Below are 16,447 nucleotides of genomic sequence, written 5' to 3'. Positions count from 1 at the left end.
GCTTGAACTTGAGAGATGGAAGTTGCTGTGAGCTGAGATCGCACCATGGCACTCCAGCCTGGGCAACAGAGCAAGACTCTGTTTCAAAAAGAAAAAATAATAATGCAGTCAGAGTGAGACTCCATCTCAAAAATAAATAAATAAATAAATAAATAAATAAAAATAAAGAACTGTATTAGGTAGTAAGAGTCAAAACCCAGTAACTCAAACTAAAGCTCTTCTGATTGCTACATCTGCAAATGGGACAACCTCCTGAGGCAGCTCCAGTTCACTAATGGTCCTACTCATAGAACTCGTTATACAGAGAAGAAGCCAGCAAAATAAAAATTCCACAAGCGTCATAATCTCCATGGAAAAACATAAGCCTTGTCTCAAACTTGATTGGGTACATGATTAACTAAAAAAAGATATCACTGCCTGAAATCATTCACAAATTTATATAAATATGCAAAATCACAACCAGTAAAATTATTTTTTCTTGAACTCCAATTGTCTTTTTCTAATGTAATCATTTTATAGAAAAGAGTCAAAATTTTACATGGGTTGTCTGTTAATGTTGCCTCTTTTTCTTTAGTTATTATAATTATATACAATCATCTATATATCCCTACTAGAAACCCAGTATACAAGAAAATATTAACAGAATTTATCAACCATATTGTAGTAAGGTTTAAGAATACTTAACAAAAAGTGATAATCCAACCACCAGATTATATTGTAAGGTAATTTAATTAGGACTTCACCAGAACTAATAAAATGCCAGAACTGCTTAAAACTCTAAGATCAAAGTAATCTGCTGATCTGATTAAACAAAAAGCAATAATTTAAACTTCCAATTTCAGAAAACTCTGCCACCCAACAAAAATACATTTGTCATCATTTATATACTACAACATTATCTACCAAAGCTTTTCAAAGGTAGAAAATTATCCAATAGATGAGGGGAACTGACCCTTTGACTCTAACTAAAAATATACTACCATATAGTCTAACCATATATCAAATGAATCTCTTTTCAGCTAATATGGTTTTTAAGAGGAACAACAGGAAACTACATATTGGCTGGTGTTTTAGGACAGGAAACATATTCAAATGACTTCTGTGGAGGCCTAGAACTCAAAATCCTATTTTTAACTGGGTGTGTACGTGAGTTTTTTCAAAGGATTATATGTAAGCAAGATAATGAACTTGACATCTCCACTCTGTCACCTTCACAGGGAGCAAGCCTCTTGAGGCTCAATAATCTATCAGAAAGACATCATGCCACATGGCAAAATGGTTAAGTTTCCTTTAAGTAAATGTTTATTATTTTTAGTAAGACTATTCATTAAAATATATTTCACTTCAAATTCATTATACCCAGTGTTTAAAAGCATATTTTAAGTAACACATTAGAATATCATGTACACAATAGCTGAACTTAAGGAAAATATCTCAGGTCTATGCAAAAGTTATATAATCACAATTCAAAATGAATTGGAAGGTCTCCCTCCCCATAATACTTACAAGCTTAGCCACAAATGTGGGATCAATTTTACCAAGGTTTAAGAAATATGCACTTAATGAATTCAACTGTCAAAAGTTCATCCATTTTCTTAAAGTAACACCTTCTCCAGTGTTATATAAATTTACACTTTTCAACCAAATTTCTTTTCTGTGACATGTCCTCCAAAAAAAAGTACATTAAAAGATAATTAGAATTTGGGGCAGCATTTTAAAGTGTTTTTGTTAACTTCCTTATGTTGTTATTGCTGATCATTCCAATTGTGTCCCACCACTATTTTTTAATGTAATTAAAGAATACATACTCACTGTAGAAAATTAAGTAAATTCAGAAAAGTATACATTTATTTAACATCACCATTATTCTCTCAATCCAGAAATTTATCAGTGTTAACATTTTGATGTATGCGTTTTTAATCTTTGTCCTACGTGCAAATACACATATTTTTAAAGTAAAAATAAGACAGAAATGCATATTAAGCATTTAACCAGACTTTTTATTATGAAGTATTTACATCTTTTAGTAATCTTAGAAAACATGAGTTATACAGCTTTATCCTATTATACTATATGCATTTATCATAATGAATTTAACCATATCCCCATTACTGGATATGTGAGTTGCTTTAACTTTCTACCAACTCATTTAAATAACACATTGATGTAGTCTTTACTAACAAACATTGATTTAAAAAGTAATAAAAACCACTCAGAGCTCATATCAAAAAAGCCTATAAACATATAAAAATCTTCAATCTCAACAACAGATCAAGTAGAAATTATAAGAGTTATTTTCACTTACCAAACTGAAAACTGCAAAGCATATAAATAATACTAAGTACTGGTGCGGGGATTGTGAGAAAACTATTCCAATGCAATGCTGATTATAAACTAATACACCCTTTCTGAATAACAATTCAGGCAGTATATATAAAGGGCTTTAAAATAATTTTATTTTTAATTAATTTAAATATAATTTAATAAAATTATAAATAATAAAATTATAAATTAATAAAATCATATTTTATTTTTAGGAATCTATCTTAAATAATAGGTAATTCTAGATGCTGAGCAAAAAACTGTATATAATACAGACATGAAAATCATAGATTTTTGGGCCCAGCCCTTCTTTTTCTTTCTTGAAATAGGGTCTCGCTCTGTTGCCCAGGCTGCAGTGTGGTGGCCCAATCACAGCTCACTGCAGCCTCAATCTTCCAGGCAGCCTTGATATTTCGAAAGACTTATTTACAGGTTTGTTTGTTTTAGTGCTCAGTGCTCAATGTTAAAATTTCTAAAAGGAAATACATGCTCTGGACATAGAATATTATATAATTCCTGGTGTACAATTTAAATTACTGTATTTTATTATTCTACCTACAGAATAAACTTCTAAAAATAAACACATTCTAGGTAATGGTAGATAAGATGTCATTCAAACATCCTACAATAAGTTTTGCCTTTCTCCCCGAGAAATGGGTTATTTAAAAAAATAATTTTATACATGTCTATAATATCAATTAACAATGAAAAGTGCAAATTTACGTCTTTCTCTTCCTTTACAAAACAATTCTGCAACTCAGTTTTACCCAAAACAAGTACTTAGTAAAAGAATCCATCAATATAACACTGACTCAAAAACAGGTATTTTTTTTTTTTTTTTTTGAGACGGAGTCTTGCTCTGTCGCCCAGGCTGGAGTGCAGTGGCAGGATCTCAGCTCACTGCAAGCTCCGCCCCCCGGGTTCACGCTATTCTCCTGCCTCAGCCTCCGGAGTAGCTGGGACTACAGGCGCCCGCCATCATGCCCGGCTAAATTTTCTGTATTTTTAGTAGAGATGGGGTTTCACTGTGTTCGCCAGGATGGTCTAGATGTCCTGACCTCGTGATCCGCCCACCTCGGCCTCCCAAAGTGCTGGGATTACAGGCGTGAGCCACCGTGCCCGGCCTCAAAAACAGATCTTAAAAACTAACCAATAAACCTGATTTTCCCTCTCCTCTGTGGGCCCTTACCATGAAAAGAAAACTCTTCGCAAGCCTGAAAAGGTACCTCTGATTGTGAGTACTATTTAAGATTCTTATATTGAAGATTAGACAATTTTCTGATGTGAATGTAGCCTCCATGAAGCTGTATACTTACGTATTTTTAAAAGAGGAGGAGTAAAAAGAAATTTTTGGAGGAGAAATCTGAGGTGGATAAAAGAGAAAAGTCCATCTTACCATACAGCAACAGACTCAACATGCAAGTCACTCAGTTTCGTATGGTCATGCCAGTCCTAAGGCATCAAGACAGAAATACCAAAGACCTAATCTGGAAGCCTCTCACTGCTTATTCCTGGAAAGAAACTTTCATGGTCATGACTCTGTTCACCCTTTTGACCCTTGACAACCACTCTATGTCTGAATCTAGCCCTACATATTTCAACTGGCATGGAAAACAACTTGGAAGATTAGCTTTCCCCGGCACAAAACTCATCTGACTTATAAAAGAGGGCAGGAGACTAACAGATCTGGGAGCAGTTTCATTTACCATTATCCATAAATACTTGGTGAATAGTTTTAACTCCACAAATACTTTTTTAAAATACCAATGAAATAATAGATTAAGTGTAAGCAAAGAACAAAACTTTTCTCCTCCTAAAATATAAAATTTCCTGATATCTTCATACTCTATTTCGCTGTCTTCTCTGTAAGGATATGTGCATGAGAAAGAGTAAGTTAGGCTGAAAACTGGGAACTGTACAAAAAAATTATCAATATTTCAATCATGTTGAACTGTGCTATGAAGCTATTTCCAGAGCAAAAGTGAGTGAAGCAATTAATATGTCAGCAACTATATTACCAAACATTTTTTTCTTTATTCTTAGTTTCCTCAGCAGGGTGTTTTAACATATAGTTAAACCCATACTTTCAAAAGTCAAGTTGCTCTAAAAATCCACTCTATAAAAATGTACTCCCGTGGACTTAATATTCTACTCATTTTAAGGTTTCTACTATAATCGATAGAATTACTGTTCTCAAGAACAATTTAACATAAATTCTTCATTTTGATATTTCAACAAAAGATGTTCAAAATTTTCTCTTTGAAATCACAGCACAAATATTTATGATTATGGTGTAGTACAAATATGTTTAAGACACAGAGAATTCCAGAATGGTAAAGCTGAGAAACAATCTTAGCGATAAATTACTATAATAATAAAAAGTGATAAATTAAGTAAGACAGCCTCAATTACAGGTAAGAAATTAAGGCCTCAAGAGGCACACTTGTCCAACCTGACAGAATATCAAGTACCTCTTGATGTTATCATTCTTATTACTAGTTAATGATATTCAATAGTAATATAGACTATATAGTAATATGCTCCAACAGACAACACATGGGAAACTAAATAAATATCTGCCTCAAATCACTCATCTTACAGATGGTTACAGTTCAGATAATAGCATGTAGGCATAAGAAATCTATATCGAAATATCGAAGGATGAGAAAAAATTTTAAAGTAGTGAAACTGTCCATGAACAATTCCAGTAAAAGTAAAAGAATAACAAAAGCAACAATATAAAGAAGTAGGATAGAAATAAGCATCAGATTATTAGAAAAGGAACAGGATTCCTTCATGCTAGAAAAAGACCAATGTAAAGATGAAACTCAGCATCAATGCCACTTGTACCTTTAAAGAAACCCTATGCAGGCAGGACATGTTGGCTCACACCTACAATACCAGCATTTTGGGAGGCTGAGGCAAGAGGGTCACTTGAGCCCAGGAGTTCAAGACCAGCCTGGACAACACAGCAAGACCCTGAATCTTCAAAAAAAAAATTTAATTAGCCAGGCACTGTGGCACATACCTGTAGTCCCAGCTACTTGGGAGGCTGGGGCAGGAAGATCCCTTGTGCGCAGGAGTTCAAGGCTGCAATGAGCTTTGATCGTGCCACTGAACTCCAGCCTGGGCAACAGGGCAAGACCCTGTCTCTAAAAAGAAATAAAGAAACCCTATGCTGAATCAAACACTCATGCTTCATATGTAGCAATTTTAGATTACATTAAGAGAAGTGTGGTGCCCCATGCAAGGGAGTTGTTCAGCCATCCTCTTAGCCACATAAACCTATTCTTCCTCAGTTATACATTTCATCCCTTCTTGAACCCTACTGTCTCCTCAGCTTCATGTGTTCTTCCTCTCTATGAAATGCATAAAATGGCAGACAACATTTGTTGATCCCAGATAGCGCCACTTAATTTTTAGACCATGTCACCAACCAGAAGAAAATTTTTGCCATTGCTCTCTAGACTTTACTGTAGTGTGCTATCCTCATGATATCTTAAATTTAATATATCCCAAGCCATACTCCTATATTCTTCTTCAAGTATCCTATAGTCTTTTTTAAAAGCATTTGTAAGAAATGTCTGGAAGAAGTAAGTCTACAGAAAAAGCAAGTCAATTACTGCTTGCCAGAGGATGGAGAAGGATGAGGAATTGGGAATGATTATTCACAGACACAGGGTTTCTTTCTAGGATGATGAAAATGTTCTAGAATCAGATAAAAGTGATGGTTGCACAACACTGTGAATATACTAAAAACCACTGAATTGTGCACTTCAAAGTGGTGAACTTCGTTACCTGAATTTTATCTTAATAAAAAATTGCAAATTAAAATTAAATAAAAAGAAGAGTGGGTGCACCACCTCCCTACACACACCAGCATGCCCCTCCTTCTAACTTTCCTTTTACCTTCCAAAGTAATAAACACTCCATCGGTGGAATTATTCAAGCAGAAGCTGAAACATCATCTGTCAGGAGTATGCTAGTGAAGGGCTTCCTGAAGTGACTGGGAAGTGACGCTAGATTACCTTCAAGTATATTTCATCTCTAAACGTCTACGTCACAAACTAAAGAGATTAGAATCAGGAGAAAACTGTGAAAGTGACCAGAAGAAAAACTATAAGGCATAACTTGAAAAGTTTTCTTCCTTTTCAAATCCATAGCTATAGAATATAATGAAGCAAAAGAACAAAAAGAAAATAGGTCCAAATGAGAGCACAGAAAATTAAGAAAAAATCAGGTAAATTAGATAACAGCATAAAAAGCAACATATTATAGCAATGTTTGTTTTGTTTATACAGAATTTATCCAATATCTAACTATATTTCTCTATAAAAATTCCTAAACTTGTTTTCAAGCGGTAGAGAAGATGTTAGAAAAAAATCTAATGCAGATGAGATTTCAATCAAATTACTTCTGATGGGCATGTAACTGGGTTCACAAGGTAAACAACGTATGGATAACATAACACAAAGTGATTTTCCTCCAAATTTGGCATCTTATCTTTCAAGTACATGAACCCAACAACTAGAGTCATTTGTGAGAAAGAAAGTTTAGAGGGAACACAAATTATGTATGATCCAAAAAGCAAGAAACTGCTGGGCACAGTGGCTCACACCTTTAATCTCAACACTTCGGGAGGCCGAGACAGGAGGGTCGCTTGAGCCCAGGAGTTCAAGACGAGCCTAGACAACATAGTGAGACTTCATCTCAACAAAAAATAAAAAAATTAGCAAGCATGGTAGCACTTGCCCATAGTCCTAGCTACATGGGAGCTGAGGCAGGAGAATTACTTGAGCCCCAGAGGTCAGGGCTGCAGTGAGCCATGATTGCATCACTGCACTCCAGCCAAGGTGACAGAGCAAGACCTTGTCTCAAAAAAAAATAAATTAAGTAAACAAAAAACAAGAAACCTTAAATCTTTCTATTACAAGTAAATGCCAGTAAACATCTGAAATAATCTACTGTCAAAAGAATTCCTTTTTAAACACTAAATGATCATTGTTCAATTTAAAAAAAAAAAAGTATAGATATACCTCTAGATTTTAGAAAAGGGGTTCATTCAACAAATATTCATTATTTGATTTTACAAAGTATATTAAAATATTTGACATATTTCATTTACCTGATTATGAAGCATAGGTCATAAAACATAAAAATTTAAAAGGAAATCCAATTTAAATGTTATACCATTGGCCGGGCACAGTGGTTCATGCCTATAATCTCAGCATTTTGTGAGGCCAAGGCGGTTAGGTCACTACAGGTCAGGAGTTCGAGACTAGCCTGGCCAACATGTTAAAACCCTGTCTCTACTAAAAATACAAAAATTAGCCGGGAATAGTGGTACATGCCCGTAGTCCCAGCTACTCCAGGGGCTGAGGCACGAGACTCTCTTGAACCCAGAAGGTGGAGGTTTCAGTGAGCTGAGATCGTGCCACTGCACTCCAGCCTGGGTGACAGAGCAAAGCTCCATCTCAAAAAATAAAAACTAAATGTTATACCATCAAAGTTATCCAAGAAAAGTAAGTTAAATCATACGACAATTCTTATACTCTCTCCATAAGTTTATTAATTTACACTTGTAAAAGAAAGAAATGAAATTTCTGATCCTATTAAAAACTTCCTCCTCCCAACTTTTTATAACTAAAAACGTAAATCACACAAAGAGCCTAGGATGTGACTTTTTAATGACCCAAATGCCTTATGAGTTAAGGATAATAATCCACTTTGGGATCCAGAAACAAGAGTGTTCATGCACTTTACAAGATTACACCTTATTTCATCTTCAGAGAATATTATTCCACCCAGCCAGCTATAGCAGCCCCATCTGGAAAGGAAATTTATTAAATGTTGCTTTCCTAACATTTTATGACCAGCCACTTTCAGAAGCTAGAAGATTGTACTTCAGATTAATATTCCAAAGAGTGATCTCTTGATCAGCGACATCAGCACCACTTGAGAACTTGTTAGAAATGCAAAATCTTAAGGTCCCCCCCCCAGACATACTGTTATGTAGTTTTCCTATATTATTTCAGAATATGAAATTCTATTATAGAGGTAAACAAATGGGATGGATGAAATGCTTAAGAAGTGACAATCATAGATGGTAAATAAACTAATAACTTATGAGACAGAGGCAACACTCAGGCTGGGCCAAGTATTGATAATGAGAATGGAAGCTGGTGAAATGAAGGCAGTCAACAGATGCGTAATAAATAGGTAAGCTGGGAGTAAGACATGACAACAATAAAATAAATAGAAATTATGATAAAATGAATGAGGTTTACGTATAGACAAAAAGCAATGGAAATACCAAGTCACCATTATGCCTGGACTGACCGCTACATTACTTCCACGTCAGTCATCTACTGAGGACACCAAGGATGGTCCCATGGCTCATGAGCAGGCAAACTAGCAAAGCTATGGCTGTACCTAAGTGTATTTGTCACATCTTTTCAATAGAACAAGTATGTATCATCGACCCAGGAAATCATTAGTCTATGGAGTCTTGGTTCAAATATCAGCTCTGATCCTCATAACCACGTCATTAATGGGGAACGGTTATGTGAAAGAAAGATGGGACATAGGAATATTGTTTACCCAGGACACAGGTAGTGTGGTCCTTCCAGCCTGGTTTGAACTGCATTAACTTACTCCATAGCTTTCCTCTTGCCTCAGGATTTGTGTTTAACTGGTTTGGTAAATCATGTGATTCAAGCATTTTAACTTGTTTTCTGAGTCTTCTATTCCATAACCTCTGAGATAGCTTGCCTGGTGGTGTACTTGGAGCCCAACCATTGTATCCAGGTAATTTCCCACAGAATACCTACTGAATCGGAATCTCCATGCTAACAAGATCTCCCAAGTGATTCATACGCATATTAAAGTTTAAGAAGCAATGACAAAACTGTTATAAAGGGAAGCCTCTGCAAAGACAAAAAGTTGGATCTCAACAGAACTATTCTCTGAAAACAATCTTGAACAAAAAAACTTCATATATCCATGAACGCCCTAACAATGACTCGGAGCCCCAAAAGAAGGAGAGAATACAAGAAGATCCATTTTCAACAACTATTATGTAAGGTTTGAAGCTCTGGTGCCCTTGCTGATTATTTGAACTCCAGTCCTGTAAAGCTCCATATGAGTTGAGAAAACACTCAAAATATAGCACAATGTACCTCAATATTAACTCTGTAATGTCCTTCTTACTGGGAGTTAGAAAAATCTTTTTCAGATATGCTGTTTCAAGGATAACAATCCACTGTAACACAATAGTATTTGAGGGGAAAAAAATACCAATCCAAAGGACATAAGAAACAGAGAAAGGTTGTGACTTCCTTAATGAGGCTGCAGCAACCTTAGAAAGATCATCAAAGCACAGAGTTGGGAACAGCCTGAGAGCTTCCTTAATGGGCTGTACACTTCCCACCTACCAGCAGCTCCTGACTTCATCAGCTCCTCATTTTACGTATTTGTTATATTTGCATTGTCCCTGACACATATTAGGGGCTCCGTAAATGTTCTGAATTAGTAGAAAAAATGACACGTCACCCTCTCTTGTTTTGATTCATCTGAGACAAATTTACTTTAATTCAATCCTTTCATTTTGAAAAATTCCTGAGAATGAAGGCATAATTCCATCTTGAATAAGCATGGTTCATAACATTCTCCCATTCCATATCTCAAAGTTGGATCTTAATTTGCTATTATTAATTCCATTCTAATATTTCATAACCCTATGAAACATATCAATCTATCCAATAAGATATAACTATCTATGAAAGATAGAAAAGTCATACTGACAGCTGGCAATACAGTCCGACCATTTTTAAAAGTCAAGGTACATGTTCGAGTACAAGGTATATGCTGCACAGGAAAGATCAACTATTATTCTGATGTTTTTCTACGTCCAGATTTAAGACATCTTACGGAAATATCTACGTAAAACATCTATAAAAAGAACTGAAGTAGTCACTGCGGACAATATTGCACATACAAAGATGATAAATAAGATCTATAACAAAAAACTAAAGGTGCTGGGAATTTTTAACCTAGTATAGAATAAAGTGACAGGAAAAGAATGTAAAAGTTCTAAAAATCATTTATTTAAATAATACATTCCCTATTGCTTCTTTAAGAGGAAGTATGTTTAAGCTTCAAAGGAAAAGACTTAGGTTAGAAACTGTAATTTCCCATTCCATAAATAAAGCTTTATGAAAAGAATAAAGAAACACAGATAGAAAATGAATGATTGCGTGTATTCCTTTCCAAATAATCTATCAAATCCCTTTCTCTATATGCATTTAGTACAACCCAGTGCCATTAAAGGACTCACAGGACATTAAACATTTAGGCATAGATTTTTATACTGTTTTTTATGGATTCTAAATACAATGTGTTTAAGAATTGAGTCTACAAACTCACAGAGGAAAGGGGTAACCTTACAGATTTTTGTGTCTTCTTCAGCTAACAGCATGAGAGAACACACATGATAAGCCTTCAATAAATACTTTAATTGGATCTAATTAGGTATTACCACCCTCTGAGGCAAAAAAAAATCTTAATTGGGGAATAACCTAAACACTAAGACCACCACCATGACCAGTAGAAAGCAGCTCTCAAATTTTCCAAGTGAATCAACTTGCATATTAAACAATGGAAGCAGCAAGAAAGAGCAATTGTCTTATTCATTACAAAGGGCTAAGAATGAATCTTCTGTTTGCAAACTTAATCTACTCCAAGTAGTCCTGTTAACTGCCCAGTAAAATGCAATACATTACTTTTGTTTCACAAATCTTATGCTTGATCTAATTTGTTTTACAAATCTTATTCTTGATAAAATGTGTTAAATGTAAATAATGTTGCATTCTTTGCTATACAAAATTGTCATTATATGAAAATTAAGAGGCAAAATACTTATTGTTATCAGCAATCATAGCAAAAATTAGTTGAACTTCAAAATGTCATTCCCAAAAAGCAGGTTTGTTCACATATAAACAGACATATTTCAATGATAAATACTTTAAAATCCATTAAACCTACTAGTGCACAGTTATGTTTTGTGCAGCACAGGACCCAAATACAGGCTGGTATCCCACTTGGCTGACGGGGTAGTGTTCTACTTGATAAATTTTCATAAGCTGCTATCCTCCATATTAAAAACTTAGTCACTGGGTTTAACAAACTCCTTGAAGAGTTCATTTCAGTTATTCCTGCCTTTCTCAATGTGAAACGATTTAATCTTATTGCTTTCTTCCTAAGGGGTAGAAAGATGATGTTCAAAGGGGATGTGAATGGCGAAGTTTAGGAGCTCACTGGATAGGCTTGGGGGAAAGGCTCCTTTAAAGACCATCTAGAGTAGGGCAGAGGGCATTGGGAGGGGTAGGAAGGCAGAAGGAGACAGAGAATCACAAAGGAAGGTGGTAAAGCACTGCAAAGAAACTTACTTTCAAACTGGATTGACATCTGTAGTTTATTTTAAACTACAGTTTAACTTAACATGACCCATTCTGACCCAGAACTTCTGCCTTACACTAATAAAATGAAAGTTTGCCTGCTAACATCTGTAAATAATTTCATAGATTATTACTTTATTTCAGAATAGTCTTTCATAATCAGAACAATGTCAGATTTCTCTTTAAATATTTCTATGTAAATTTATGTTTTAGAGCCTTATATGGAAGGTCCTAAAATGAAAATAACAGTGATTTTAGATTTTTGAGGAGAAAATTTACAGAAATGTATCAGATTCCAAGTCTATCATATATACACACTGTGTAAGCTAGAAGCCCCTAGAATGTGGTCTAAAACTACCATTCTGCACCATAACCTTCCAGATTCCCCGAAGGAGAGCATGCCAGAATCTCAGGACTAAGCTGTGAGCAAGTATACTTTGAAAAAGCACCCCAGGAGATTCTGATACTCAACCAACCACCTCCTGCCCCTATTGCCATTATCCGCTAATAACATTCCACCACCCACTGCTGATGTACTTTGTGCTATTCTTCCATATCAAATGTTAACTAAGTGAAGTCATTAGAGCATGTGAATTCAATTGTCATTTACCCAGTTTTTAAGAGGTAAAAATAAATCCATGAATGGCAAATCAATGTTATTTCTTTCAAAAAAATTCATTTTAAAGCTATGTAACAAATTTTGAACTCAAAGTGTTTACAGTCAAAGCTTTTCAAAGTATTTAAGTCAGTTAATATATTTCCACAAATTAAATTTTGACCACCAAGTAGCAGTACCCAAAAAAAGAGTTCCAACAAAATTCCTCACAATCCAGTTACACTTAAGTAATCATATTTTTTAAGAAAGTAAATCAAGTATTATTCCCAGATTATCATAACTCTCCCATTGTACATTATACTTCATACCTTAAAGTGTGCACATTCAGAAAATATTATTTATGAATAATTTTAGGTAAAACTAAAGTAATTACATTTCTAACTAACACTCCTGGTTTTCGGTACTCACATTACTCATACTCCAGTTCACTGGAATGTATCTCAAAATCCCCGAACTTCTTCAGCTTTAATATTACTCACTATTGGTGGATGCCCTTATAAAGCACATTTAAGAAATGTAATTGATATCTCTCAAACTCCAAACTTTTAAAATCACCTGACAACAGGTGTATATCAACAATCTTGAATCCCTTACAAAAACTCCTACTAATTGTCAAGTCTATTCTACATACAATTAGGCCCTAGTACTAAAAACAAATTTGAAAACAAATGGAGAAAATACACTTACCTTAATAGGGGCACTACTAAACTTAATTTTCCTATTTGCTGGGATTTCTTCTTCTTCTGGCAATCCGACGATTTCCGAGTATTCCATATCGGGCTGATAGTAATTGTTCTCATCACTATCTTCCTCCTCATCCTGCTCAGTGCCTGTCTCTCCCCAGTCTGAATTATACCTGGATCTCACCCTATACACATTATAGTCACTGTGCATGTACACATGGGAACTATCAAAACTGTTTGAATCTTCGGGTACTTCTTTTCCACAACTGGATGCAGAAGCATCAGGAGAGGTGAAATCACCACCTGCAAGTTCTTTCCTCTGTTGCTTTGCTGCCTCACTTTCAAGCAAATTAGTTTCAGCATCTTCTAACAGTTGGCTTTGTGGTGAAGGGATTTCAGACTTTGGCATTGCCTTACTTTCAGCACAAGGTTCTTCAGGACCGTCTTTGTCAATGCTGTCGGGAGTCTGTTGGTTAGATGTGGAGTCCTCGGGTTCCTTGCTCTGCTGGATCTCTTCACCAGGTATCGAAGCTAGAGAGGTACTTTTAGAAGCCACTTCTGGTACTGGGGTTATATTACTCTTGTGAGCATCCTCTGTATCAACACCTTGCTTGTTTGAAGGAGACCAGGAATTAGAATCCTTAAGGTGGCCAAAGGTGTCAAGATTTGTAACAGTAACAGATGGTAAATTCAAAGGATAATGCCCAGTCACTGAGTATTCATTGTTCTCAGCCTTCTCAGAAATGATGGCACTGGGAGAATCAGTGTTCTCAAATACTGCACTCAGTTGACTCACAGTTGGGGAGACAGCCTCAGTTCGGGAGCTAAGGCTGTCCAAGGAATCAGTACTGCCTCTGTTGGACTTGGAACCTCCCCATTCATCCTGAGGTTCACTCCCTCCAGCTTTCTCTTTCTTTGGGGAATAGCGGTTGTTTTGTCCTGATTCATGCACACTTCTCTCAAACATCTTCCGAGTCTCAGTGAATTTGGAATATGAAGGGCCATCATACATTGTGTCAAATCTACTAATTCGTTCAGAAACAGAGGACTCCAACTTAACAACTGAGCCATCTGTTTTCTCCAGAAATTCTTTGGGCTTCATTCTTCTCTGAGGAGATGAATGTCCACCTTTTCCCCTTGTTTTGGCAATGACTGCAGCATTCTCGTTGGGTTCCATACCCATCTGCATAAATAGGTTTTTAATTCTGTTGACATTGGAGCCATATTTCCTCCCCCTGCTCTGCTGGGAGCCCTCACCTTCTTTTGTTTTTTGTTCCCCATCTGACTTGGGTTTGTCAAAGGTACTTTTCAGTGCCTGGAACTCAGTTCGATATGCATTCCTGTGAGGAGAGGCACTTCTGAGAGTTGTTCGTTCACCTGAAGACTCTGTTTTCAACATTTTCACTTCAGGGGTGAAAAGCCAATGTTCATAATGATCAAAGAAAAAACAAAAAACCAAGATACCTGTCTTCTCTAATCACCAGTATTGGGTCAAGAAAAGTACCTCTCAAATGGTATACTGTGTTAGCGATCGTGCCAACAGGTGTATTAGGAACTTAGTCACAGTCAAGAGTTACAGAGAATGGTTTTTTCAAGGCAAGACTAGAGGTTCATCTGAAATAGAAAAGAATGAATTTCTGAATTCATTTACTTACTTGAATTTATGTCTAATCAAATAACATACATTTTATTTTCCAAATGGCTTAGCCACGTGGCAAACAGAAGAGCTTACTCATTGAAACGGGAAGTTAAAAGTCAAGAAGTTATCATTCTGATTGTCTTTGGTAAAAAATGTTTCAAACACAATTTGGAGATACCTATCAAAATCTCAAACACACACACACACTCACAAATACAAGTTACACATAAGTATATTTGAAAGCAATACTTGAGCCCAAGTTTTAGTCACTTTTGTGAATGCCCTTTAAAAAGAAACCAGCAGTTCATCGATCTTTCAGAAATCAACAAACCGTCCAGAAAATCAACTTCATTCAGGATTCTCCACAATTAGTTGGAACTTATTCTTTTTAAGTACAATTAAGTTTGGAATCTATGTTTACAAACTCCAAAACATGCCTACAGAGGCATATTATACTTTTTCTGGTCCAATATTCTCATCTACAGCATCCCCAAAGCAATACTAATGCAATTTCAGACCAAAACAAGGAGGAAAAAAAGTTCCTGAATGGCAATAAGTTTCATTAAATTCAGTTATAACAAGTATTTGGAAGTTTCCTAACAGTGGTTATTATTAATTATGGAGTGGGATGCAGACTACCATGGGAATAAATGCGTAAGAATGTGACAATCAGAAAGCAAATATACTGTGACATCCCTTTTCACCGCCCTGATTTGTTTATTCTTTCTTGCCTCTAACTTACTACAGTTCAAAACGCTACGCAATGCACGCTTGCTGGTCTCCTTAAGCCCACAGCAGGATTTTATATCAATAAGCCAGCAATCAAATACTTCAAGATATGCTGAAGAGCAGACAATGCAGGCAGTTCTAAAGATTTCTCATTTTATTTTTGTTTTGTTTTGATGTTAGACCGAGCCACATCACCCTCACTTACAAACAGCTGAGGAGGCACACACTTTCACTTAAAACGTCTCCAAACTCGGCTCCTGGCCCAGCACGCATGCATGGCCCATGCAGACAAACAAGAAAGGCTTTGGAGTGTGGTGCCTGTTTTTCCTTTTTTTGTAAAGCATCGACAATCTCCTTTTACCCTGACCATTCTTTTTAAAGCCACAAACACCCTCCCCTCTCCCCTACACACACACCCCATTCCCTCCCCCGCCAATTCCAACCCGAGGAGGCGGGGGCGGGGGAGATGGGGCCGCCGGGGGATTCAAAACCTGCCCTCACAAAAGACAAACATAAATAACACCAACTTGAGAGGCAGCCGATTCCCAAGCCCGGTTCGGGACGCAATCCCTCGGCCCTGGGGCAGGACCGGGAGAGCAGGTGACGCCAAGCGCTATGGTAGGAGGTCGCAGTCTAGCTTTGTGCCAAGAAGCACCTGAAGTCCTAACACATTGGCTGCGGCTCCCGGCGGCTGCCAGGCGGATCCCAGTGTGACACGGAGAGAGACGAGCTCCCTGGCCACATTTAAAAAAATAGAAAAGAAAAAAAAAATTACAGGGTAATGAAAATAAATCCCTTTGTTTTTCCTCCCAATGTGCCAGGAAACAATAGATCCCACTGATAATGCCTCCGATCTTCAACCTATTGCTCCTCCACCACAACCCACCCCCACCCCCAGGCTGCAACTCAGCCTTTGTACAAGCCGATTTTTTCCTCCTCTCCACCCTCCCCAACTCCTCGCCCCGCGCTCAGCCTCCCCCTTACCCGAGCGGGAGCGCCGCGG

The 16,447-nt window shown here is 36.6% G+C and overlaps 1 protein-coding gene across 2 annotated transcripts in view; it reads right to left on the bottom strand.

Annotated features, from left to right (window-relative positions):
* The window catches only part of PPP1R9A (protein phosphatase 1, regulatory subunit 9A), a 405,188-nt gene that overhangs the window by 388,178 nt on the left and 563 nt on the right, over window positions 1-16,447 (bottom strand). The window contains exons 1-2 of one of the 2 annotated variants that reach the window (XM_011974682.1): window positions 15,972-16,161; window positions 13,081-14,690 (exon numbers count right to left, since the gene is read on the bottom strand). In XM_011974682.1, coding sequence (XP_011830072.1) covers window positions 13,081-14,475 — 1,395 coding nt within the window. In that variant the 5' untranslated portion in view covers window positions 14,476-14,690; window positions 15,972-16,161. Of the gene's footprint in view, window positions 1-13,080; window positions 14,691-15,971; window positions 16,162-16,447 lie in introns of those variants that run through there. The other variant, XM_011974681.1, reaches the window with a different exon arrangement.

The sequence above is a fragment of the Mandrillus leucophaeus genome, unplaced genomic scaffold, assembly GCF_000951045.1.
Source record: "Mandrillus leucophaeus isolate KB7577 unplaced genomic scaffold, Mleu.le_1.0 Scaffold148, whole genome shotgun sequence".
NCBI lineage: Eukaryota > Metazoa > Chordata > Mammalia > Primates > Cercopithecidae > Mandrillus > Mandrillus leucophaeus.
The sequence above is the reverse complement of the archived record's forward strand: the minus strand, read 5'-3'. Positions and strand labels throughout refer to the sequence as shown.